Source organism: Ostrinia nubilalis, chromosome 23, assembly GCF_963855985.1.
Source record: "Ostrinia nubilalis chromosome 23, ilOstNubi1.1, whole genome shotgun sequence".
In the NCBI taxonomy this organism is placed as follows: domain Eukaryota; kingdom Metazoa; phylum Arthropoda; class Insecta; order Lepidoptera; family Crambidae; genus Ostrinia; species Ostrinia nubilalis.
In genome coordinates, this window is record NC_087110.1 from 2,456,453 (window position 1) to 2,481,123 (window position 24,671).

The following is a 24,671-nucleotide window of genomic DNA, read 5'->3' on the forward strand; positions in this document are numbered from 1 at the left end:
GTGGTTGTTGTCAGAGATAGGTAAATTTTGTATTTTCTGGCTTGGTAATAATCAAAATACGACCTGTACTGCCATAGGCCGTATAATTATTTTCAAGTAGGTACATATCAAATTTCCGTAGAATACGGCAATTGCCGTAGCAATGGCAACGCTGACCCGTGAAGCTACCCAGGCGCAGCTCAGGTGAATTCCGATGTCATTTTCCTGTTCCCTAGTATATGTGTCCGTTAAAGAATGTACAACCCAGTTAAACCTGTCCTGCCTCCTCAACAGCATGTTATTTTTATAGTTGATCAAACAGAAACGGTTGGTTCCACTTCTCAAATAGGGGACCAATATCAAATTCACAAAAGAAATAAATGACGTCACCATACTTGACTGATTGCTGGTGATAATAATTTTCATATTAGAAAAAAAACTTCTTCCTAAGCCGACTTTAGATAAATTCTAAATTAAAAAAAAAAATGTAGACCTGACGATAGCTGAAGTAAATGGTTCTTAATGGAGACTAAGTTTATGCACGACGAGTAGTGTAAAAGTAGGAAATGGTGCTGCACTAAAACTAGCTGACGATAAAAGATAAAATTAAAATTCGAAGCGTATAAAACTTATATTTATTAATTATATTTAATTACATCCTTAAATAAATTATAATCTCTCACTCTTGGTGGTCACAACAGAAAGTGCTTACATTATTATTCACCAGTCTACATCATTGAGCATGAAATAGTAAATTAAGAATTTTGAGAATCATTTTGAGACACACAAGGAAGAAGAAAATTACCGAGTTTGAAGGATTTTATAGACATTTCATGAAATAGGCAGTCCACAAACTTATACTATAAACTTTGATCAATTCAATCATTCATATTTCAATCAGTCAGTCAGTAAAAAGTATTTGCGCCTTGCAATTTGAGATCAATTCATAATTAGTAGTAATGTCTAAATATATTTTAAATGGTAACTTCATTTAATTAGATAAAACTATCAAAATGCAATATGATTTAAACTACGAATTGATCACAAATATTGCAAAGTTAATCGCATTTTAAGCAAATTTCCAAAGGTCAAAATATTCTATTTCTCAGAAGCGTTTGGTGAAGTATTTCAAGGCTGAATATTGCCCTTTATCCAGTCGAGATACGAGTGAACTTTGCTGTACACGCCAGGGATGTCTTCCATGCCACACGGGGTCGGTCCGAAGCTGACTACTCCAAGCACTTCGTATATCTTTCCATTTTCGAACATGAGAGGGCCCCCGGAGTCTCCCTTGCAGGAGTCCTTTCCAGCTTCACCTCCCGCGCACATCTGTCCGCCCCATAAAGCGACTTGACGTCTTGCAACGCTGTAAGCCGGTTGGCATTCCTGTAATCATATCGAAACATATTTAGCAAAATAATATTTTCTGTCTTCATTTGTTTTAGTTTTTTTTGTGAGAGAAGTAAAATGAAAATGAAATCAACCAGGGGCCTCCCAAGACCTTCACTAGATTGTCGTTCTCATTCCACCGAGTGGAAGACCTGCCTACACTACGTTTTCTGGTACAACAAACACCAAACCTTACCCTTTGGCTCACAAATGGTAAATCGACGTGAAGTTTAATCGTGCTCTTGGAGTGGGTGGTGTTGATGGCTCCCCAGCCGGCCGCCCACAGCTTGAAGTTGGGCGGCGGCTTCACCGTGATGTCGACGACTGGCAGGCAGATGGGTCTGATGAAGTCTGAAAGCCAAATTCTTGCCTTAGTAAAGTCTAGCAATCTTTTTATACATTAAGACGAATGACTTAATTAATTGCACATTGTTTACAAATTACAACTAGTTAAAGGTTCAGCCAAACCAACGCAATCACACGCGATCTGCCGGCGTGCAGCGATGGCGATCAATGCATTTAAGTCTGATCACCATCGCTGCACGCCGGCTGATCGCGTGTGATCGCGTTGGTTTGACTGAACCTTTATTCGTTGAAGCATTATTTACTTATCATGGGGTCGAATAACTAACCTGTGTAAGGAGCAGCCTGCTGCGTCCTAATAAGACCGATGTCGTGACGCCTTGTAACAGGGTTGTATTCGACGTGGGGGATGGTCTTCTCGATGGGGAGGATGACGACACCCTCACTGCAGTCCTCACCGCCTCCCTCCACAGGTACACAGTCGGGCCCGTCGTGGCTCGAGTCATATTCTCCGAGGCGAACGTTTTTCCTGGAATCAAAGAAGAATACTGAATTGTAGGTATTTTTGATGTCGAATGAAAACAGTTCCTCTGAGAAATATATTCGAATCAAAATTCAGGTCTTTATTGGAAACTAGCTGTGCCCGCGACTTCGTACGCGTGAAAACCAGTTGTTGCTCTGCTCCTATTGATCGTAGCGTGATGTTGTATAGCTTATAGCCTTCCTCGATAAATAGGCTATCTAACACTGAAAGAATTTTTCAAATCGGACCGGTAGTTCCGGAGATTAGCGCGTTCAAGTAAACAAACAAACAAACTCTTCAGCTTTATAATATTAGTATAGATTAAATAATGTTTTGTAATAAATGCAACTCACGGTGTGCCATGGTTCAGAACAGCCCCGGCAAGACAGTGGGCGGCTGTGAGGACGTATCTGCTGCTGATGAGCGCTCCGCCACAGAGCAGCTTGATCCTATTGTCCTTGCCCAGGTATTCGATGAGCGTCAGCCATGGGTACTGATCCACTGTAGTCGCAGTGCCCCCTGGAAGTATGTATCACTTTTAAAACACCATTAAATTTCACAACATGAGTAAGACTTGAGTCTGTTTCATTTTAAAATTGGACCTTTTTAAAGCTAAAACGTGTACCACTTCATTGTGACTCATTCTGTTTTTGTGTATTTGAGCAAAGGTCAAACAATAGCCGTTTGCACGACATAGAGCGAGATAAGGCAAAATAATTTAAGTTTACAATATCTCAACAATGCGATATCTTTTTGGGGAAGACTTGGATTGTCCGATTTAACAGGTAAACAAACAAACCTGTAAGAGTCATAAATACAGAGTAATCAAGATGTGAACAAAGGCAAGGACGAGATAATGAACATTAATCTTCATAGTACTTGGGCACTAATTGTAATATTCATTACATTACTGACTAATGGGAATTTACACCGACTCTGAAATGTTTACTGGGTAAATGTTCCCATTGGGAAAATACTTGAACAGATTTTAGCGAGAATTTGAGTAATATCGCTATGTTGCGTGCAGCCATTTATTTTGGGTAATTGACTCAATATTGTGTATTACTCATTGCCTTTTGCTGAAGACCAATTTAAAGGACATAGCTAAAAAATTAGCAAGCTAAGGTGGCAGTGAGCTGGCCATATTTTACCCGCAATATAAGCTTGAAGCGGGGAAGGCCTGCATCGCTTCTGATGATCAGGCCGAATGTGGAAGCGGGCTTCACCCAGAAACCTCAACCACAAATATAATATAAGTTGTTGTGGTGACCTTAAGTAAAGTGTTGGTAGTTAGCCAGGCGGACTTCGGAATCGGGGAATCTGATAGTCGAAACAGGTGGTCTACTAGACCACAGAGATGATGGAGAAATGACGGAAAAAGTGGATGAACTTGCCTGTGATCTTGTTATCTGCTCCGCCGTCGAGGCCGCAGCACTCAGTCCTCGGGTCGGGAGGGAAGGCGCTCAGCCTCGACTGACAAGCGCCTTTTGAGATGCTCTCTGGAGGAGGTCCACAGCAAACGCTATACGCGTCGGAACCATCACATCTGGAGAGTTAAAGTGTACTTATTAAAGGGGGAAAATGCCTTTAACGTAGGTTTCTAGTCTCCAGCTGTAAGAAAACTACTGTTATCAACCATGCTAACTAGTATTCTGTACTATGCATCAAATTACTATAATAACTTCTATACTATGCAAGTTCGCAGTACCAGTATACACAAATTATACATAGAATCATGCCATGTCACAAGTGTCACAACCATGTGAATATTTTTATTTATTTACGTTACGAAGATTTCACATTCGCAATATTATGCTGATTTCTCACGTCATCTCGTACGCGTAACCAATGACCGATCCACTGGGCCTTGGCCCTTGACATTCTCGTTACTGGTTCTGAAGACAGGTCGCCATAGTTAAGGACAATACACATGGATAGGCCAGTCACCCTAGAGAAATAGTATTTTGCTTAGGAATAAAATTTATAAGCATATTTATTAAAATGGATAAACAAATGACGTAACTGGCAAAAGCAAAAACAATTTTTGGAAAGTCCTTTTTGAAAGACGGTTAGAAATCGTCTGCTTTCACAGCAAGATTGGTCAAATCATAATTTGACGCTTCACAAAGACTTAATCATAGTTGAGTCTTTATGGTCAATTGTGCGAAATGTGGGATTATGGGGGAATTTCCCGTGTTTTCGTCAATGGATCTTATTGACTATGCGTGTGTTTGTGCTCAAATTAGGACTGATTTAACTCGCATGTGAATCATCAGTTCATAAGGCGCGTGTCAACAAATATTAATACATACATGTAAATCGTTCTTAATGGCAATGTAAACGTCACTTGCGAAAGTTGACTTTTGATAGGAATACTAACGTTATTTACTGCTTTTACGTTATTACTTTTCTTTCTTTCTTTCTTACTTTCTTTCTTTCTTTTAAAGTGTATATGTTATAGTCAAACCTCGAAGCTCAGGCGCTCCTAGGTTTGACTAGTCAATCCTCAGGTCTGACTAGAAGTCTTAGTCAAAGCCCAAACATTTCGGCCTTTGACTAAATAATGTTAGTCAAACCTAGGAGACTAATTTGGTCAGTCAAACGTCGAAACGGAATTTAATGAAATCGGGGTTTGACTAGTCAAACCTCAATTAAGACTTTAAACTAAACTTCATTTTGATATTGACTATTTACATAGACTTTACCGACCGGTTCTCTCTTTAGGTGAAGGTACGAGTACGAATAACTAACTTGTTTACTACGGTAGTTTATCAGTGTTTCTAACCGATCTTGAAATTATTATTTTCAGGGTTCTGTACCTTAAAGGATTAAGGGTAAAAACGGAACCCTATTACTATGGCTTCGCTGTTTGTCTGTCACCAGGCTGTATCTCATGCCTTTTCCAAAATATTTAGTTTTATAGTCACTTTAAAAATCATCCCCATTCGCCACATAACAATAAAAGAGTCGTACGGAACCCTTCGTACGTGAATCCGATTCGAACTTGGTCGGTTTTCTGGGGGCACGGCAGTGCCCCCACCAAGTCGAGCAAAAAAGCGGCACGGCCGTACCATCCTTTTCTCGAAGCAATTCAGGCCATTTTCGACCGCCTGTAACTTCGTTGTGGATAAAACTAGAAGGCTGAATTTTCATTAGCAATGCAGGCATTGTAAAGACACGGTATATTTAAAATTTCATTCAATTTGAACCAGTAGTTTAAGAATTATAACGGGTCAAAGTTACTTAATTTTGTCACTCACTGACTCACTGACTCACTGACTGACTCACCGATCATCAAAATTCTAAGGCACTTCTAGCAGACCTAGAAGCTTCAAATTTGGAATATAAGTAGTGTTTGGTGTATGAATCAAGGAAAAACTAAAATATTTGGGGGCACGGTAGTGCAACCGCCAAGTCTAGTAAAATTTTTCAATTTCGGTCCAGTTTTCTAGATACATAACTGCTGTCTCCAAAATACAAAAAGAAATGAGATTTGGGGGCACGGTAGTGCAACCGCCAAGTCGAGTAAAATTTTTCAATTTCGGTCCAGTTTTCTAGATTCATAACTGCTGTCTACAAAATACAAAAAGAAATGAGATCCCATCAAAAACAATACTTGTCAAAAAAACCAAGTCTCGCAAGTCGCAACTCAGTTGTTCTACGGTAAAAAGTTGTGAGATCCATGTAATACCAAGTCCAGGCCAGGAAATCTTTAACGTTTTACATAAATTATTGACTTGGCCATCGCACTAAATAATTTAATTTACACGTGTTTTCATGCGATGGCCAAGATGGATGGACCATGGATCTCACAACTTTTTACCGTAGAACAACGTGAGTTGCGAGACTTGGTTTTTTTGACAAGTATTGTTTTTGATGGGATCTATAATTGCTGCCGGCCTCTGTAACGCTGCGTCTACTTTTGACCGAGTCTGCCAGTCGTTTCTAGGATAGACTAGGCAAAGCCCGAAACAGATTATTTTAGTTTCGACGTTAGACTGAACAGTTTAGGCACTTCTAGGTTTGACTTAGTCAAAGGCCGAAATAAGAATTCAATTCGGGGTTGGCCCGAAGGCTTTGGTCAAACCTAGGATAGACCAGTCATTCCGCGAAGAGACTGCATATCGACCTTTGACTATGACATATATTCGTTTGCTTCTATTCAGTGACTTATACTCTAAGCTGCAAGATTTTTTAACTTCATCTTATTAACATGCTACTGGTTTTGAGACAGATTTTCGTCCATTTGATCTTAGGAGATTTGTATGCTATAGATATCGCTAGTAAGTTACTTAACACTACTAAGTTATTCTAATCAAGTTTTGCTAACATACGTTTTTTATTTCTTGAGAGCTACCAACCTAGCTGATAGAAGCTAGTATACTTACGAGCAAAAGTATGGAATCACGCCGTTGTGTTTGGTTTCGAGCCATCTTAAGAACTGAATGATTATGTATGTATTTATAGTATCAATTTAAAGTATAAAACATTACCTTTAAAATGGTACCATTTTTATTTATCTTCTATTAGTCATTTAGTTCTTACGATCGCTCGGAACAAGTATGGTGATGCCATACTTTTGCTCGCGAGTGTAGTTGGTATATTTTTCCTGTTCAATAATTATGATTGTAAGAACACTAGTGCAGCAAAACAAAGCAACTCTTATTATATTCTTCAAGTAATTATTTGTTAACCAATTTAATGTTCTAAATACGGTAATTCGTGACGAATCCTTGATAAGAGAACGGCATTCTATGTCGGGGAATCCCAGCTGAACAAATCGAGAAGTTAAACTGTATGCTATGACTACATCGAGTGTCTTACGTAAAGACATTCATAAATGTAGCTGATTGCATTAAACATTAATTCGTTTTGAGTTTAGGAAGGTCTTATTGGTGGCAATAGACGAAGGTAAACAATGAAATTTTAAATAGACTGACCCATTGGTGGGTCAAACAAAAAGAATTGAACCGTCTGCTCAAATGTAACAACTTTCCCCAAGAGAAGGAAGTTCAAAATTTCCAGAAAAAATAACATTCCCATTAACGCCAATTTGTAAGGAATTAAGGATGTTTTTTTGAGAATTTGTGTGTGGTTCCTCTAGGAAAGTTGTTGCATGTGAGCAGTAAAATCCATACTTTTTAGTAATTTTCGTATGATCACCCATCAGTGGGTCAGTTGTCAAAGCTGCTATTTTCCCCAAATAATGTATTGTATTTGAACATACCTCGAGGCTTGAACCAACAACATGCTCTGAGCGGTCACTGGCGGCGCCAGTAGATTAGCGATGTGTGGACACGAGTATATGCCGACGCATTTCCCTGGTTCGCCGTACGGTGTGTGGCAGGGGCAGCAAACCTGGAATGTTATTAGTTCAATTACAGTTAGCTTGATTACAGGTTGCTGTATGTTTCCTCCTCCGCAAAATCTTGGGAGGATGTTTCCTCATTATGTTCCTCTTCACTGTTGAGCTACAGATAACCGCTTCGCAACACAACTGCATTATTGTTAGCTTACGCATATTTCTAAGACCTACACGTCTTTCGGTACTTTACAATGTTTGTGACCATGACGTTAATGTCGTCAACATTGTGACAATACAGTTGTAATAAATGTGAATTTGCAACAAACAATTTGATGTCTGATGTGCTGGCTGTTATTCTACGTAGTAAAATTATTTACTTTGGAATAACTTGGACAACATGGCTTAACTTACTGGCGATTCTGGCAGCTTTCCAACTAAATTGCCGTTTTGTTTAGACTTTCAATGAACTGATGGCTTCCAAACGTTTTTGATTTTAAATGAATTCTCATCTTAGCTGCCTTTTACTATGGGTTGGATATTTTTATTCTTCATCATCATTTCAAATGTCCACTGCTGAACATAGGCTTCCCCCAATGATTACCAGATTAGCCGATTCGCAGTGGCACCTGCACCCCTTTCTGCAACCTTCATGAGGTCACATGCCCACATAGTGGTTGGTTTTTATTCTTACCTTAGGAGTGTTTCCGTCGAATCCACACGCTGACTTCCTGAGCATGTCCAAGTCAGCCGGCGTCCTGTTCGGTTTGTTGATGACCTGCAGCAGCGACGGGCATTTGAGGATAGTCACGCAGCTTCCGCTGTCACCGGTCGCAGTTGTGCAGGATTCTGGAAACAATTTAGGAGGATTTTAATGCGGATACGGAAATCTATAAGTGCTTTTGGTTACCTTGTACCTATTCACCAGGATCTGATTGTTTTGGCATAACTTTTCCACCAATTGTAAGTTGTGGCTCGTGGGACATTTGGTGATAGTTGGTGTCTGAATATCACAGAGCAGGTTGTCCTGTCCACCAACAGATTTACCGAATTGGCTAGGCATCTGTTCACTAGCATCTTGTTTTGCTGTAATAGGTGCTATTTTCAACAAAAATATTATTTAGTGCAATGTGCTGTACCTAACAAAACAAAAATATATCCTTGTCAGTGTGGTGAACATTTTACCTACTTCTTCAAACAACTGTAAAACCCATATTTTCAGCTGTATGCGAATTATTGCAGGGTTCATGTCTAATTTGACCGGACTATTGTGCAAATAAAGACTGATTTGATTTGTCTCGTGAATGTAAATATACCTTTAGCACAGCCTTTAGTCATGTCATTGAGTACTCTTGAAGATTGCAAACCAAAAGAAATAGTGACTGTAGTATTCGCACGAAAAACCGGTTTTAGATTAGCCAAACAGGTGGGGAAACAGGTTCTTTTCTCATTGTTTAAACTTGTTTTTAATCATGCTGGACACGTAATAGGCCATAAAGATTTGTGGTTGATGTACAGTTACAAAAACTATATTGTTACGAGATAAATATTTTGTTGACAGCACATTACTGTGAAAATTTTTGTAGCAAAATCGTATTTATTACTGATATTAAATGTTTGTGTATTTGTTTAGCTAGATTATGTATCGATATTTTCAATTTAGACGTGTAGGAATCTCATTTCATTTTATAAAGCACTAGGATTCTGTTCGGGCGAAGGTAAATCTAGATAAACATTGTGGCATCTTGTATTAGGTGTGTTTTTCAATAAAAAAAGTCTGTCTTACAAATCATTGAAGTAGAACTGTGTTAATTAACAAACGACGCTAAATGGTTTCTAACGGTCCTGTGGTTTGGTTACTGACCATTAGTGACCATTCTACTACTGTGTCTAAACACCTAATTTATGTTACTTGGTTTTTTGTCGCACATAATATTTTTGACAGCAATAATAATAGGATGTGACTAAATTATGCAGTGTAAAAACTTGTCCCATGTGATTGTGTAGTATTTCTTTACACAATAACAACACAAGGTTAAAATTGTATCTAGATAAAATTAAAGCTCTAAAAGCTACGTCTTTCAGACAACCTTAAGATAGAAGAAAATGGAGTAAAAAGCTCAATACTTTACTCAAAAAAATAAAGTTTTCAAGAGAAATTAGCAGGAACTTTTTTGGTTTCGATGTCCACCACTGAGGGACAGAGCAACTCATTTCTTCTTAGTGTCCACCAGTAGGGCCCAACGGGAAGATTTCAGTAGCGCTGTCCCCCACTGGTGGACATTGCAACTTTTTTTCTCGATGTCCACCAGTGGTGGACAAATAGTGGGGGACATCGGGAATAAACGCACCTAGCGTGGCAGTTAGTGCCAGACTACTGTACTAAATGCGGTTCAGGACTCGAATCCCGCTGGGGCCAAGGTCTATTGCAAGGAGCCCAAGCATTTATGGTACCTACATTCGTGATTTATTTGTTTACCTACCTATTAATACTTCCCAGTTAATACGAGTATCTTTGATTTGTGCAAAATGTGTGTACTTATAACTTTCCAATAAAAAATATTTTCATAGTATATAATGCTAAGTTAGTTAGTAGACTTTTGTTGAGGACTGCGGCAAAACTTCGCTTTCCCCATAATATTTTTCTTTTCTTTTTACTTACCCCACCTGTGTTATGTTTTCTTTCTGTATTACTTACTCGATTGTAATAAAAATCTCTTATAATCTCGGGAGTCATGTCTGTATATGTTCATACATATGTGTAGTGTATTATCAAAACATAGCTGTTGTCACTAACCGGGATTAATAGTCGTGTATAAGGAAAATCCATTAAAATATATTTGAGGAAAATAGTTAAGATTATCATAATTATACTTCTACTACGAAGATCAATTAGCTGTGATTTGATTTGACATTTATATTGATGTGGTTATCTTTTCGTGTGGCATTTTGTTATTGTAGTAACAAATTATTCATTAATTAACAGTTATAAAGAAGAAGAAGGTACACGTGTAAAATCTTAAAACTGTCGTTTGTTGTGCTACTTTAAATTCAAAAATATATTTTACTGTTAACATGGCAATAAAAAAGTCAAGTTACCCTTTTTTATTAGGTTTTACCGTTATTATTAGGTTTTCTTGATGCCTAAGAAAATGGTTTTTAGTTACTAAATTCACTATGAAATAAACTTTGATAAGATCATGTAGATTAGCAACATTTAGTGAATAATTAAAAAAGAGATTCAAGCCATTACCGGCATAAAATGATTTCGAGAATATTGTTAGTTCACTAAAGTTTGAATCAAAAGTTCCATGGAGGCTAATGGATTTTACCTCAAACAAACAAACGTATCGTTTGCATTAATTACAAAACGCATTTCGAAAATCTCAATAACAAGTCTACCTACATTTTATTTTTAACATTTAATTATTTTAACTGCAAAGTCCGCCGTCATTGGAACGATAAAAATAAATATGCTTTAACAAAGCTTATTGTAGTTCCTTATTTGCACAAAAAACGTTAACTGTTAATTATACCTAAATTATTCAACACAAAACACTTACGTCCATTAACATAGCACGTAACTGCAAGTAACGCAGATGCAAATATTAAAAGCTTCATTTTTGATGTTATTATCACAGTAACATTACACTAAAACACAATAACAAAACGTTTCCTTGACGCGTGGTCCGCGGTCGACGGCCGGCGGAGCTGTGGCGGTTGACCGTGAGTCAATAAGTTACCGCGAGGCTGCCCAGGCGCATCTCGGAGGTAGGTCGGCCAGCGTTTGTGTCGCTAAACTGGGATATTTGGTTTTTAGAGATGGGTCTATGAGTAGGTGGTTGATTTACAGAATAATGGTGCTTTTCGGCGAGATAATGGACTTAAAATTTTATTTAGTTGGATCTTGGATGCTTATTCTCAAACAGAGCTGTAATAAAAAATAAAATAAGTTTATACTTATACAACGTGTTAATGAAAAAGCGCAAAACCTGAAATTAGTTTGTTCGGAATCGAGAGTAGGAGTAAGTAAAATTAGGGTTAAATTTTAACCAAAAAATATTTTAATTACGTCGTGTTTAATCGTTATTTACAGAGGTGAATGAACTATCTACGTTACCTAACTACTAACCTACTCATAGGCGTGCATGCCTTGCAATCAGCGTGTGAAAGGTCAATACGTTTCCAGAAATGCGTAAAAAGAGATAACAAGTGCGCGGGGCGACAACAAAAAGAGTGAATATCTTCGTAAATAATCCGCGAAAATTAATTTTAATATGTAATTTACATAATTCTTTGATAATAAAAATAAATTGGGGTGTCTGAGGTTTTGCGCTTTTTCATTAACACGTTGTATTTCCGCTATGTTTATCCAGATGAGGTCACTGTTGGGCTGTTGGGAGTAAACTTTATAAATGAAGTGAACATTATTTTCATGAATTAAGTGCATTATTTAAAATATTTAGTAATTGTTTGAAAATAATGTCCACATTTATGAGGTTGCAATTCCAATGTATGTAATTAAACTTGAACATAATTGTACGGACTGTTCGTGAACATCGTGAAGTAATTTAATAAGTATTTCAATCTTACAGAAGTATAATTTATTAAGCATTTTCGTACATTTTGTTGTTCATCACAACTTTACAACAAGTAAACATTATCTTTATCTGCTAAAACTCGGAACGGACAGTCGCCCTACTAAAATGACGTATCCTTTAAATGGTTCTTAACTGTTGTGAGTCAGGTCAGATTACATGTTTTCAAGAATAACATTACAATTAAGAGTATTTGTGGTCAATCACCATTAGTTTAATGCACAGACTATGTTTTTTGAATGTATTACCTTATAGACTTTAGTCCATGGCTAAAGATGTGTGTGCGTGTGTGCTTGTTAGTAAAGTAGATAGATATACATTTATAATAATATTTATTTGTATTATGTATAGTTTTCACCCTTTTTAGTTTCCAACTATTTTGTATTTGTATAGTTTTCTCGAACTGTAGGTAAATTTCCTTCAACTTCCGTGTAATATGTTTCTCCGAGACATACCGTCATTTGCGCGAACGAAGCCGCGGGTAGGTATAAGTTTTTTTTTGTTATTGGTATTTATTTCGATACGGTTGCTTGGATCCGTGCAGTATTTTCTCCCAATTCAAACTGTCTTTGCTTCAAAGATTTCGTAATAAAATACATTGATTCTTAATTTTACGATGACACCACGTAATAATTTTATGAGTTTTACGTAGGTATTTAACATTAAAATTAGTGATATCAAATTCAAAAGTATTATAATTTAGAACAATAATTATAAAAACAGGTTTTGAGGTCGAAATAACTGTTTATAAAGCATTTGATTAATATTATTTCACAAAAGGAAAAAGTATCTAAATATTTACTATTTTCTATTTCGATTACACAATTAACAACAATTTTAAAGGAAAATCATAAGAAAACACTGAGTCACACCGAGTGTGTTCATTTTCCAGGATTTACCTATTAGAATAAAATTACGATATCGCTTCGTCTTTCGCTTTATTTGCTGTTGTTCGAATATGTCACATGAATAAATTGTATGTTAATAAAATAACAAGCCATTCCATTTTCATGTTGGAATACGAGTATTATTATTATTAGAAAACTTTCATCTTTTATTTAGTCCGGATTTATGCTTTACTAGCGGCCGCCCGCGACTTCGTACGCGTGAATCCCATTTTTCCCGCTAATTCCCGTTCCCGTGGGAATTTCGGGAATTCCTTTCTTAGTGCACCTCTACGGTACCTAAGCTTAGAGATGTGCCGCTGAGAAAGTTCTCGTTCCCGGCAATATTCCCAGTGAGAATATTCTCGAGAACTGAGAACGCTCCCGGGAATATTCTCAGTGTTCTCGGCAGAATACATTTAGTTTTAATTTTAATTTTGTTGTTTATATGTGGTATTATTTGTAATGCTTCGATGTTTATTAACTGGGCGTTAAGACTAGTCGTTATAAACAAGGCATGAAACGTGTGAGTGAAATATTGCTGTCTTGCTCACTCTTTTCGTGGCGAACGCGTACCGCGGCTTTAGGACTCGGCTACGGTATTTGAACATGAGTGTGCCTCTGAGTTTTAAGGCCCTTGCCACTCTGGCGGATTTCAAGCGGATTCAAAGCGGATTTAAAGAGGAGCGGCGACGCGACGGCGACGCCGCGTGAAAATATCGTGAAGCTTCCGGAAGGCTGTCCAACCGAGCTGGATTCGATGATTGACCTTTTTTTTTCGAAGTTGGACCTACCTAACTGGACTGTTTGTCCCAGGTATACATTGTTGTCAACAACTTCGAGTGTAGAGTCTCCAACTTTTAGAGGAGTGGGTGGGTGCAACACGGATTTTAGACATGATTTTTAAATCTTGTCCATGGTCATTTTGAGACCCACTTGTTGAGAGACTCTATTGAGGCCATCGAGCATTGTGCCTAGATCTTCCTGCTAAATCCACTCCAGCCCAGAAGCTTGAAAACATCTTATAGGGCGGTAGTGTTGACGTCTCCCTGTCTCACCCCTCGCTGCAACTGGATAGGTTTCGGGTCCTGATCTTGAAACGGACTGTTACTATAGCGTGTTTGTACAAGCCTTTCAACACTTCAATGTATGGATAGTCAATTTGGCACAGTTGGAGAGACTGCAGCACTGCCCATAGTGCCCATGTCTCAATCGAATCGAAGGCTTTCTCATAGTTCACAAACGCAAAGTGGCTGATTATACTCCTTGATCTTCCGTATAATCTGCCGTAGCGTGTATTATTATGGTCTATGGTACTAAAGCCTTTTCAGAAACCGGCTTGTTCGGGGGGCTGAAAGTTGTCAAGCCTGCTAGCGTGACAATTCGTAATGACTATCAAAAACAGCTTATAGATATGGCTCAGAAGCGAAATGGGTCTATAATTCTTCAACAAGGTTTTGTCGCCTTTTTTGACGAGGAGTATCACCATACTTCTTTGCCATGCCGTAGGCGTAATTCCCTTGAGGATGACGGAATCGAACAGCTTCTGAAAAGCCTTTAGTACCGGCGTTCCACCTGCTTTCAGAAGCTCAGCCGTGATTACGGTGCCTTGTTGTTTTTCAGCTGTTTGAGAACCATTCTAATCTCGTACAGACTAAGATCAATCTAGCTAGCACGTATTTTATATAAACATGTGTCAAATGATCCGTCAGACAGGCTATCCACAACTTATCCAGAAGTGGCGAAACAGGCCCTTACTAAGCGATTTTGAAATATGCCCTTAATGTCAAATGTAAAGAATAGTTTAAAAAACTAAAAACACGCTTTTAATTACTAACAGGAATCATCAGGACCCTGGACATCATCTAGCATTAAAGTGCTCGAAAAGACAAATCCAACGAACCCAAACTCAATGAGTTTCCGCCGTTTCGTTTAGGAGTTTCTATGGCCACCTCCTGACTCCATCATTAGGACCCTGGACATTATCTAGCACTTAAAGATATCGAAAAGACAAATCCAATGAACCCAAACTCGATGTGATTCCACCGTTTCGTTTAGGAGTTCCTTTGGCCACCTTCCAGTCCCATCATCAGACCAGCTGGTACCACAATATTGTATTGTCATCTAATCTGCATAAAGTTTCATGATGATACAAGACTTAGAAATGCATGTCATTCAGATTCTAAGATTCCATTACATAGTTAGTTACATACACGACGACCTAATAAAAGCGTGTTAAAAACGAAAAAAATGACAGTTATATTATTTAATTGCATGTAAAAAGAAATTTCTGTCATCTTACATATCATTAAAACGACATTTCACGACGAAAAAAATAAAATATAATAAAGGAACAGTTGCCGAGAATATTGCCGAGAAAGTTCCTGAGAATATTCTCGGGAACACTGAGAATATAGCCTTTCTCTGCAAATAGAGTGTATTGTTTAATATACACTTATCTGTCGACTTAATTTAAAACTATTTTACTTAAGAAAGTTTGTTTATTTCCATTTGATAAACATGATTCTCAACCTTTCTCGCTTAGGAGAACGCTCCCGGGAGCGCTCCCGAGAATATTCTCAGTGAGGAGAGCGTTCTCGGGAACGGCACATCAATACCTAAGCTACGTCCCTTCCAAATTTCAAGTGCCTACGTTTAGCCGTTTAGGCTGTGCGTTGATCTGTCAGTCAGTCAGTCAGTTTCTCCTTTTATATATTTAGATTAAATACGAAAATTCACACAAATATGAACGGGCGATAGGTGGAGTAAATGATTTCTCAGGTGGAGGCTACCTAATCTAATTTAGCTAAATCAGGACATCAGTTCTTTCGTCCACAATAAAAAAAAATTGAAACACAATACATAAGTTTCATTATTTTAATAATTCTTCTTCTCTGCCTGGCCCATTCCCATTTTATTTGGGGTCGGCCCTCCTAATCATGCGACTCCAGGCGGTTAATAGCAGTTCTAAATGAACTAGGGCCGCAAGTGCCTCCGTATCCACGCGGAGTACGGGTAGACGCTGGTGTAGACCCCGGGCAGGCCCTCCGTGCCGCAGTTCACGAGCCCGAAGCTGACCACGCCCACCAGCTCGTGCCGGATCCCGGTGCTCTGCATCAGGGGGCCGCCGGAGTCGCCGTTGCAGAAGTCATTGCCCGGCAGATACAAAGTTGATGTGTGCGTTTCTCACAGACGGTTACTATGTACATTATACAACCAGGTCGAGTAAATTGCGCACCTGGCAGCCGTGACGTCACATCGACGCTCTGGGGGCGAATGAAAGGTAGCGGGTGAGTGCGACGAAGAGTCGCGTTCCAGCGAGGTGGGCAGTTAGCTAGATCGGGCTGTAGCTTACTAGCTTGTCTTCTGTCCTCTCAGTGTTTTATGGTTGAAGCAAGCGGTTTCATTATGAAATTCACTTGACATCGATCTGATGGTAATAGACAAAAGAAAATTCGAAGCTTATAGGTATTTATTTGTATATGACAAGTCTAAATGAACTAGGGCCGCAAGTGCCTCCGTATCCACGCGGAGTACGGGTAGACGCTGGTGTAGACCCCGGGCAGGCCCTCCGTGCCGCAGTTCACGAGCCCGAAGCTGACCACGCCCACTAGCTCGTGCCGGGTCCCGGTGCTCAGCATCAGGGGGCCGCCGGAGTCGCCGTTGCAGGTGTCTTTCCCCGCCTCGCCGCCGGCGCAGAGCTGATAGCTCCAGAGTGTCGGTGGCTTGGCTAGGCGCGAGGTGAAGCTCTTTTGACAATCCTGTGAAAAAGTTAGAAACACAGTATAGATCGTTTCATCCACGAAGACGCGCCCCACCAATTTTTGGTCGAGGGAAGCGCGGTGTGCGGGAGTTTGATCCGAGCAATCCGAGCGTTTAGTGGGGTGCGTCTTCGTGGATGAAACGATCTATACAGCATCGGCGATCGGCGATTTTGCGACTATTCGATGCAGTCATCGCGATTTCGCGACTTTATGCGTTCGGATGCGGTATCGGTTTTAGACATTTTCGGTATCATTAAGGAATCAAAAACTAATAATTTTCGCTCTAAAATGCAATAAAAATACGACGCATGATCTTCTCAAGAATCTTGTGACAATCACGCATCAGCACATCAATCTACCTCAAAACATTGGGCTGTCATTTTGCGGTTAGCCAGCGGCCAGTACTATCGGCCACAGTTCCATTTTCGGCCAAGTCGTCTCGTTCTATCGCAAAGAATCACCATTTGATGACAGCGAGAGAAAAAACGGAAATGGGTAGCTGGAACTGTGGCCAATATTACAAAGTTACATAGTTATCAGTAATAAAGATATTTTCATCATACCTCTGTCTTAATAATTGGTACTTTGAGGTCTTGCTTGATCGTGCTCTTGGTGGTCATGTTCACCTTTCCCCATCCAGCTACGTACGCTTCCAGATTAGCTGGGTCTTGACTCGAGATGTCGGAGGCAGGCAGACATATTGGACGAATGAAGTCTGCGAAATTAAATTTAAATAGGTACATTTCCTATATCACAAGTTCTGCTTAGTTTTGGGCTATACGAGTAGGAAACTAGATTGATTCCCCTGTCAAAATTATCAAATGATTGACACTGTTTATTAGCCAATGATACTTTTAACACGAAATGTTGTTGCAAGTATCATACAATCGTTTTGTAGTTAAGATTCAGCAGGTAATCCAATGGTTCTTTATTATTTCATTTGCCAAAAAAGTTGACTGTCGTCACTACTCCACTCACACACAAGATTGTTGCCAAGAAGTGACGAACAAGTCTACTAGATGGCTGTAGTAGATAGGTATGAGGTCTAACTGGTTGATTATTTCTACAGAAACCAATTTTGACAAGCCGTGTAAAGCCTCTGTATTACAATACCAACCTAGAGAATCGCTTTTAAGTACCTTCACCACCATCATCATCATCATTTCAGCCTATTAGGACGTCCACTGCTGTATACAGGGTGGAAACGTTAAGTGATCTCACTCGATTATTTCTAAACTATACAAGATATTGAAAAACTGGTTACTGATCCTGAAAGTGCTTCATGAGCTCTTTCAAACGGTACCAATGATAGATTACAGAATAAAGTGGATCTATCTGAAAATTCAATGTTTCCAGCTTCCATACTAAATGTATGCCAGACACACAATATTAGAAGTGTGTTTTTTTGATTGCATAATAAACTATTAAAATAAACTCGTAAATTGTATTCTTCTTTAAAATTATTAATGGAAAACATTAGTTTTAGGCTTTACTTGCTATAATTTTGTCAAGAGATGAGTGTCATGACATGTACTAAATGTATGGAAGACGGGAACATTGAATTTTTTGATAGATCCCGTTTATTCTGTAACCTAATATTGATACCATTGAATAGAGCTTGTGAAGCACTTTTAGAATCAGTAATTAGTTTTACGATATCATGTGTAGTTTTTAAAATAATGTGACTTTACCAAATGTATGGAAGCTGGAAACATTGAATTTTCGGATAGATCCAGTTTATTCAGAAACCTATTATTAATACCATTTCATAGAGCTCATGAAGCACTTTCAGGATCAGTAACTAGTTTTTTGATATCTTGTATAGTTTAGAAATAATCGAGTGAGATCACTTATCGTTTCCACCCTGTATAGACCTCTCTCAATGATTTCCATAATGACCGATTGATACTTAGCGGACTGCATCCAGCGCCTTCCTGCTACTTAAGTGCTTTAAGAAACTATTGGTAAATTGAATTATGTATTAAAGTGATAAGCAGTTTACCTGTATAAGGTGCAGGACTAGCTAGCCTAATTAGAGCGATATCGTGCCGGCTGTTATCAGCATTGTACTCTGGGTGTGTGATGATGTCTTCGATGCCGATGGTGACGACCGGATCCGCGCAGTCGGAATCCACGCAGTCACGTTCAGAGCTGGTGTCGTACTCCCCTAGACGGACGTTTATACTGCAAAGTAATGTTAATATTTTTTATTATCTCTTGGCAAAAATAGATGTATTACTATTTAGTGCAAGTTTACTAAGTAATTTGTGGTAATAGTATCTTATAATTTCGATTTCGGAATTATTTTGTATCTATGTCTAGTGCACAGTTGGCAATGTCCTGCAATCTGTGAAGGTTCAGGCAAATTAACGCGCGCAGCCTGCGTGTGCGATGGCGAGCAGAGGTGGAATTGTGTAAAGCAATCGTAATCATTTGACAGTTCATAACGTACGATTATTCTGTCAAACGCTTTGTTTAACTGACTCTAGCTACGTTATGAACTGTCAAACGATTACGATTGCTTTACACAATTCCATCTATGATGTCGTGTATGAATTTATAGCGATGAATTGACATCAACACGTCCTGTCATTGGTCGCGGCGATCTATGCAAGCGCAGTGATCGCCATCGCCGACGCGAGTTGCACGCGTTGGTTTGGCCGAAGCTTTAGCGTTGCATCCGTATTAACAAAGTTGGGCGATTTATGGTATCAAAGACTTAATTGTTGTTGAGATAAGAAAAGATCTTACGGTGGCCAAGCACCCTTCCCTTTGATACAATGGGCGGCGGTGACCACGTATCGGTTGCTGATGAGAGCTCCGCCGCAGTACGTCTTGATCAGGCCATTGTCCTTCCTTTTGTACTCTAGGAGCGCCATCCAAGGGTACTCGTCTATGGCAGTATCGTTACCACCTACAACAATCATTTCTTTGAGAATCTTGAGAATACCTGTTTAATTTTGAAATTATTTTTGTCATGGTACAGGCGTGCAATCGCTATCAAGGTTATGGGATACTGAACTGTCTACTGTATAGGCCCGTCTTCTACCAAAGTCCTGAAATTTCAGAACTTGTGACACTTTCCCTTAGGTCATGCCTTCAGCGATTAAGGTTTTAATACAATAAAAACGCATGATGTTCCAATTTAATTTTAAGTTCATGAAGGATGCAATCCTACTTGTAATATTATAAATGCGAAAGTTTGTATGCATGTCTGGATGTTTGTTACTCTTTCACGCAAAAACTACGAAGCGGATTTGGATGAAACTTTACAGTATCATTGTTTATAACCCAGAATAACATATAGGCTTATAATTTATGACGATATGTGTCAAACTAAATTTCACGACATCGTAAAGGTAGCAGGGAAGCGCTGGACGCAGACCGCTGCCAATCGATCAACATGGAAAGCATTGGGGGAGGCCTATGTTCAGCAGTGGACGTCCTATGGCTGAAATGATGATGATGATGATGAAATTTCACGCGGGTGAAGCCGCGGACAAAAGCTAGTAAAGTGATAAATGACTGACTAAAATTGCTTCAGTTCATAAACTAGTAGCATAGAAGTGGCAGAAGGTTACACTCACCAAAAATCCTCGAGGCAGAGTTAGCATCTACACCGCAGCATGAGCTGTCGATGTGCGGCGGGAACGCCGTCGTCATGTCTGGACAGTCTGCGCTGGCCCTGGACAGCTCCTCGGCGGGGGGAGGGCCACAGCACACGGTGCGTTTGCCAGTCAGGCACCTGGAAGGTGACCCGGGAATACCACTCTGAATAATCAGGAAGTCTCAAAAACTATTACCTATGACGTAATGGCATTTTTCATGGAGTTCTCGTAACAGATTCGTGGCTAACACGAGTTTTAAACCTTTTATTCGGACATAACTTTGGCAGCCTTTTTTGTCATATAATGAACAACGAGAAAATCTTGTTCAGAGTAGTATAGATGCCCTCATTTAACAGAATGTAGCTGAATAAGAAGGACCCTGTATTAAAACCACTCACTGATTAATCAGGAAATCTCAGAAACTATAACACCTACAAACTTTGGGCAGGTAGGTACAGGGTAGGTAGGTAGGTATAGGGTGTAGACATCCACTAAGAACGGATTTTACGAAAGTCCACCCCGTACGCGTACCTACTAAGTCGCGGACGACCGCTATAGAAATTAACACGATTTAGTCAAGGTACAGATGCCAGGATATTATAGGTACAGCGTGGAATTTTGAATGCCACCTGAAGGGGTAGTATTCTTAATACTGTAGATAGAATATTTTATTTTTGAAAAGAAAGAGTATTCTAACATTTCCGAAAATTCAAGGAATGTTGACTAATATTTTCTGTCTACAGTATTAAGAGTACTTTCCCTTCAGGTGCACTATTCCGAATCACTTTATTATGCTAGATCCTATATTACTTTATAGACTAGTCATGATGACTGCTGTGAGTTTAGACACACTACACTGTCGCTCACTTTATTCCTTACCTGGAGTTTCTTGCGTAAGCAATATCGTTTCTATTTGTAGATCTAACCATATCAGACAAATGTTTGCAATTGTTTATTTCTTCGCACTTTCCCGGGTTGCCCTCTGGTGTATAGCAGTTGTGATCGCAGCAAACCTGAAGTGTATAGAAAATATCGAATTAAACTAACTAATAAGTGCAAAAAACATTAATTATTGTGACGATCTTATAATGTGGAAAAATTCTACATCCATGTGTTAACATTTTCTCAGTTTCTTTGACCAGAAACCTGGGATTCAAAGCCATTCGCCATTTTGTTCGTTCGTTTTAGCCAAATGACGTCCACTGCTGGACAAAGGTCTCCCCCAAGGCTTTCCATAACGACCAGTCCTACGCTGCCCGCATCCAGGTTCTTCCCGCGATCTTCACCAGATCGTCGGTCCACCTAGTAGGAAGCCTAGTCGTTGCCGCCACTCGAGATCATATTCGCCATTTAGCGCACTCTTAAAAAGCCATCGCCCGCGATGCGGTCCATTAATTTTTTTTCTGATACAAAGTCTATTGTTGATCAAAAATATCTTATCAAACACATAAGCCTGACTTCTTAAAGGGACTTCTTTGTTCATAATAAGGCGGTTATAAATATGATATAAGCAATTCGACCAACCTTAGGCGTTTTCTTATCAAATCCGCAACCATACTTCTTCAGTTCCCCGATATTCCGCGTAGGGCTGCCGAGCATCGCCACCATGCTCGGGCAGTCGTGGTACCGGACGCACATACCTTCTTCTCCATTTGGTCTGGTGCAAGTTCCAAGAGAAGACTCTGTGATAGATAGTATCCCGTTAACAAAAGCACGGGACTATTCCCACCTCTAGTTCCCACCGCTGCAACTCCTGTGTAGCCAGGATCTTACAGCTTGACCGCTAATAAAAACCCAACCAGTGAAGGTCCAGTTTGTTCCGGGGGAAAGTTAAACTGCCATTGGACCCGCAACGAAATTCATCAGAAGAACATAGGAGGAGTTCGAAGTTAGCATAAGCAGCAAAAGGTCGCTGGGCCTCAGACACACAGACACACACAGACACACACAGACTTTTAGTAGGCCAAGAGTTTGGTCGGGCAGTTAGTCAGTATGAACATGTATGGGAATGCGCACGTGTACATTACACCGATTTGGTATTGGTCGATTTCTCATACAAATTCGAAGTCGACTCAACTATCTATAAAATTTGTATGTAGTCTGCGGGGTGGCTAATGAATTGTGTGGCGTGACTTTGTTACAATAACTTGACAGAAAAATACAAATGACTCATTATTCTCTCCTTATTCACCCTTAAGCAGATTTACCTAGCTAAAAACCAGGATAGGAAGGCAGGTTACGATAACTTTTAACCCCATACAAAAATAAACAATCGCAAGTAACTACTAGACGTTATCTCAAGCATGAGATAAACCCAGCTGGGTTTACCAGCGTACATTTAATGTGAGGTATGTAGTTTATTTTCCTTCCGCAAAAATATTAAATAGTCAATTATACATTTAGTGACAAGCCCTGTATTACGCACGGGTATTTATTGCACAGAAACTTAAGTAATATAGCATGATTGTCATTAAAATCTTTATTCTGACGTCACATACTTAATTAATACTATAGTTCTAAAGCCTGGTCCGTGAGCACGTATAATTTTGTCCAATGACTCCAAGCTACCCATCCTTATCGCTCGCGCGTAATTATATTGCTGTCGCGACTGAGCGCCGGGCGCCCGCAGTGAGTGTGCGAGCGCGAAAGCAACATAATTACGCGCGAGCGATAAGGATGGGTCGCTTTGGGTCATTGGACAAAATTCTACGTGCTCACGGACCAGGCTTTAGCACATAACGTGCCTGAGGTATGGGATAATGAGAGCGACGCCGGAGGGTGCTTTTGTTGACGTCAAACGTCAGCAAGACTTCAGCTTTGGTGCTCTGCCACGTCATAATGTGTCAATCCCAGCCCTCTCGTGCTGCTCCCATACCCGAGGCACTGACTCAGTTAAGCGCTAGATCTACTAAAAGTACAGATCTTCCGAAACCATGGATTTGTCAGCATGGGAAATGGGATACCACGCATATAGCGTCCGAGCAGCAGCTATCTGGAGGAGGAATGGAACAGAGTGTGGCGACGCCACTACAAATTAGTGACCAACAGATCGCGCTGTTACTACTTCACTATGGCACACTCCGCCGCTCATACAAACCTGCATCGCGGTGACGGAGTTTTATATCCTGCCAAGTATATATAGACAAACCAAGATGGTGTAAATTGGACCTTGGTCCTTCCTTATTGTGGTTGAGCATCATATCCCACAAGAGCTTAGAAATGATATTTAATGTTTATATTATTTACCATGTTGCAAACAACTTTACTGCTGTCTATTATTCAATTATAAGTTATGGCCCAGCCTATCATATCATAGGAACCGGAAAGTATGAACAGGATAAAGGTGTTGATTATACGCCTAAGTTTCATATCGCATTCCAATAACACGTTTGCGTAAGTATTAGGTGTTAAAGATCATTTGCAATAGCAATGTAAATGTTTATAGATAGAGTGATTCAAGAGGAAGGGTTTAAAGTGTAATACATGCATATCAGCATTACACCCGAGCGAAGCCGGGGCGGGGACGCTAGTACTATAAAAGTCTAATTCCCAAAAATATTTCTTCAACTATCAAACCTTTCCGTTTTCCATCCAAGGTGTGTGTCTTCATGATCTGGTATTTTTAGCTATATTTCTTTGCGGACTATCAGATTAATTCAAGTATGAAGGTCAACAAAGGAAAAAACATAGTCAGTCTGGTAATTTAGACTCTGATTTTCAGGGTACTTAGGCACAAGAGTAAAGAAACTACTTTGTGACTAAACAGGTACTAAAGTTTTACTAATTAAGATCAATAATTATCTCTTTGACATTGCCAGTCTTATCTGTATCAATAAATACACATAGCTACGAGTATGTAAACACAGTAAAGTTATCTTAAAAGAAAGTGTTCTGTTGTAATTATGAGTAAAAAAAATGCAAAAAAATACTCACGTCCATGAACGATGAAAACAGCTGACGCTAACACACCAACAAAAATATAAGTATTCATTATTATTAAATATCTCCTACAGTCCGATTCCCGTCTGCGTTTCACTGCAGCACAACAAGGAATGACCACTTATACAATTAATCATCATAATATTCAAGCAGTATTTGCATAGTAGGTATGTTGTAGTGGGTTTTCCTACTTCATTAAGTGATAAGTTTGTAATGAATAAATTGTTTGGAATCAGTAAAAAAATTTGAAAAAAACCCTAATACTATAATGACTAAGATTTTTTCCGGCACTCCAGCGAAAAAATTTGAAAACTCACCAAAACACTAAGATTGAGTTTGTCCCAGTAGTATTTTCTCATCATTTGACATATATGATGAACTC

At 39.3% G+C, this 24,671-nt stretch overlaps 2 protein-coding genes across 2 annotated transcripts in view; one reads left to right on the top strand and one right to left on the bottom strand.

Moving 5' to 3' along the window:
* The window catches only part of LOC135083194 (protein MTSS 1-like), a 249,561-nt gene that overhangs the window by 117,318 nt on the left and 107,572 nt on the right, over nt 1-24,671 (top strand). The gene's annotated exons all lie outside the window — the stretch shown is intronic.
* Nucleotides 1,108-24,411, bottom strand: LOC135083162 (uncharacterized). Its single transcript, XM_063977897.1, has 17 exons — nt 24,284-24,411; nt 21,875-22,032; nt 21,230-21,363; nt 20,330-20,487; nt 19,494-19,656; nt 18,745-18,926; nt 17,306-17,457; nt 16,480-16,739; nt 14,037-14,088; nt 11,060-11,147; nt 8,191-8,345; nt 7,422-7,552; nt 3,589-3,740; nt 2,548-2,713; nt 2,001-2,200; nt 1,565-1,719; nt 1,108-1,365 (listed from the first exon to the last, which is right to left on the bottom strand). The coding sequence occupies exons 1-17, from the start codon at nt 24,339-24,341 to the stop codon at nt 1,108-1,110; spliced, it is 2,622 nt and encodes an 873-aa protein (XP_063833967.1). The 5' UTR covers nt 24,342-24,411.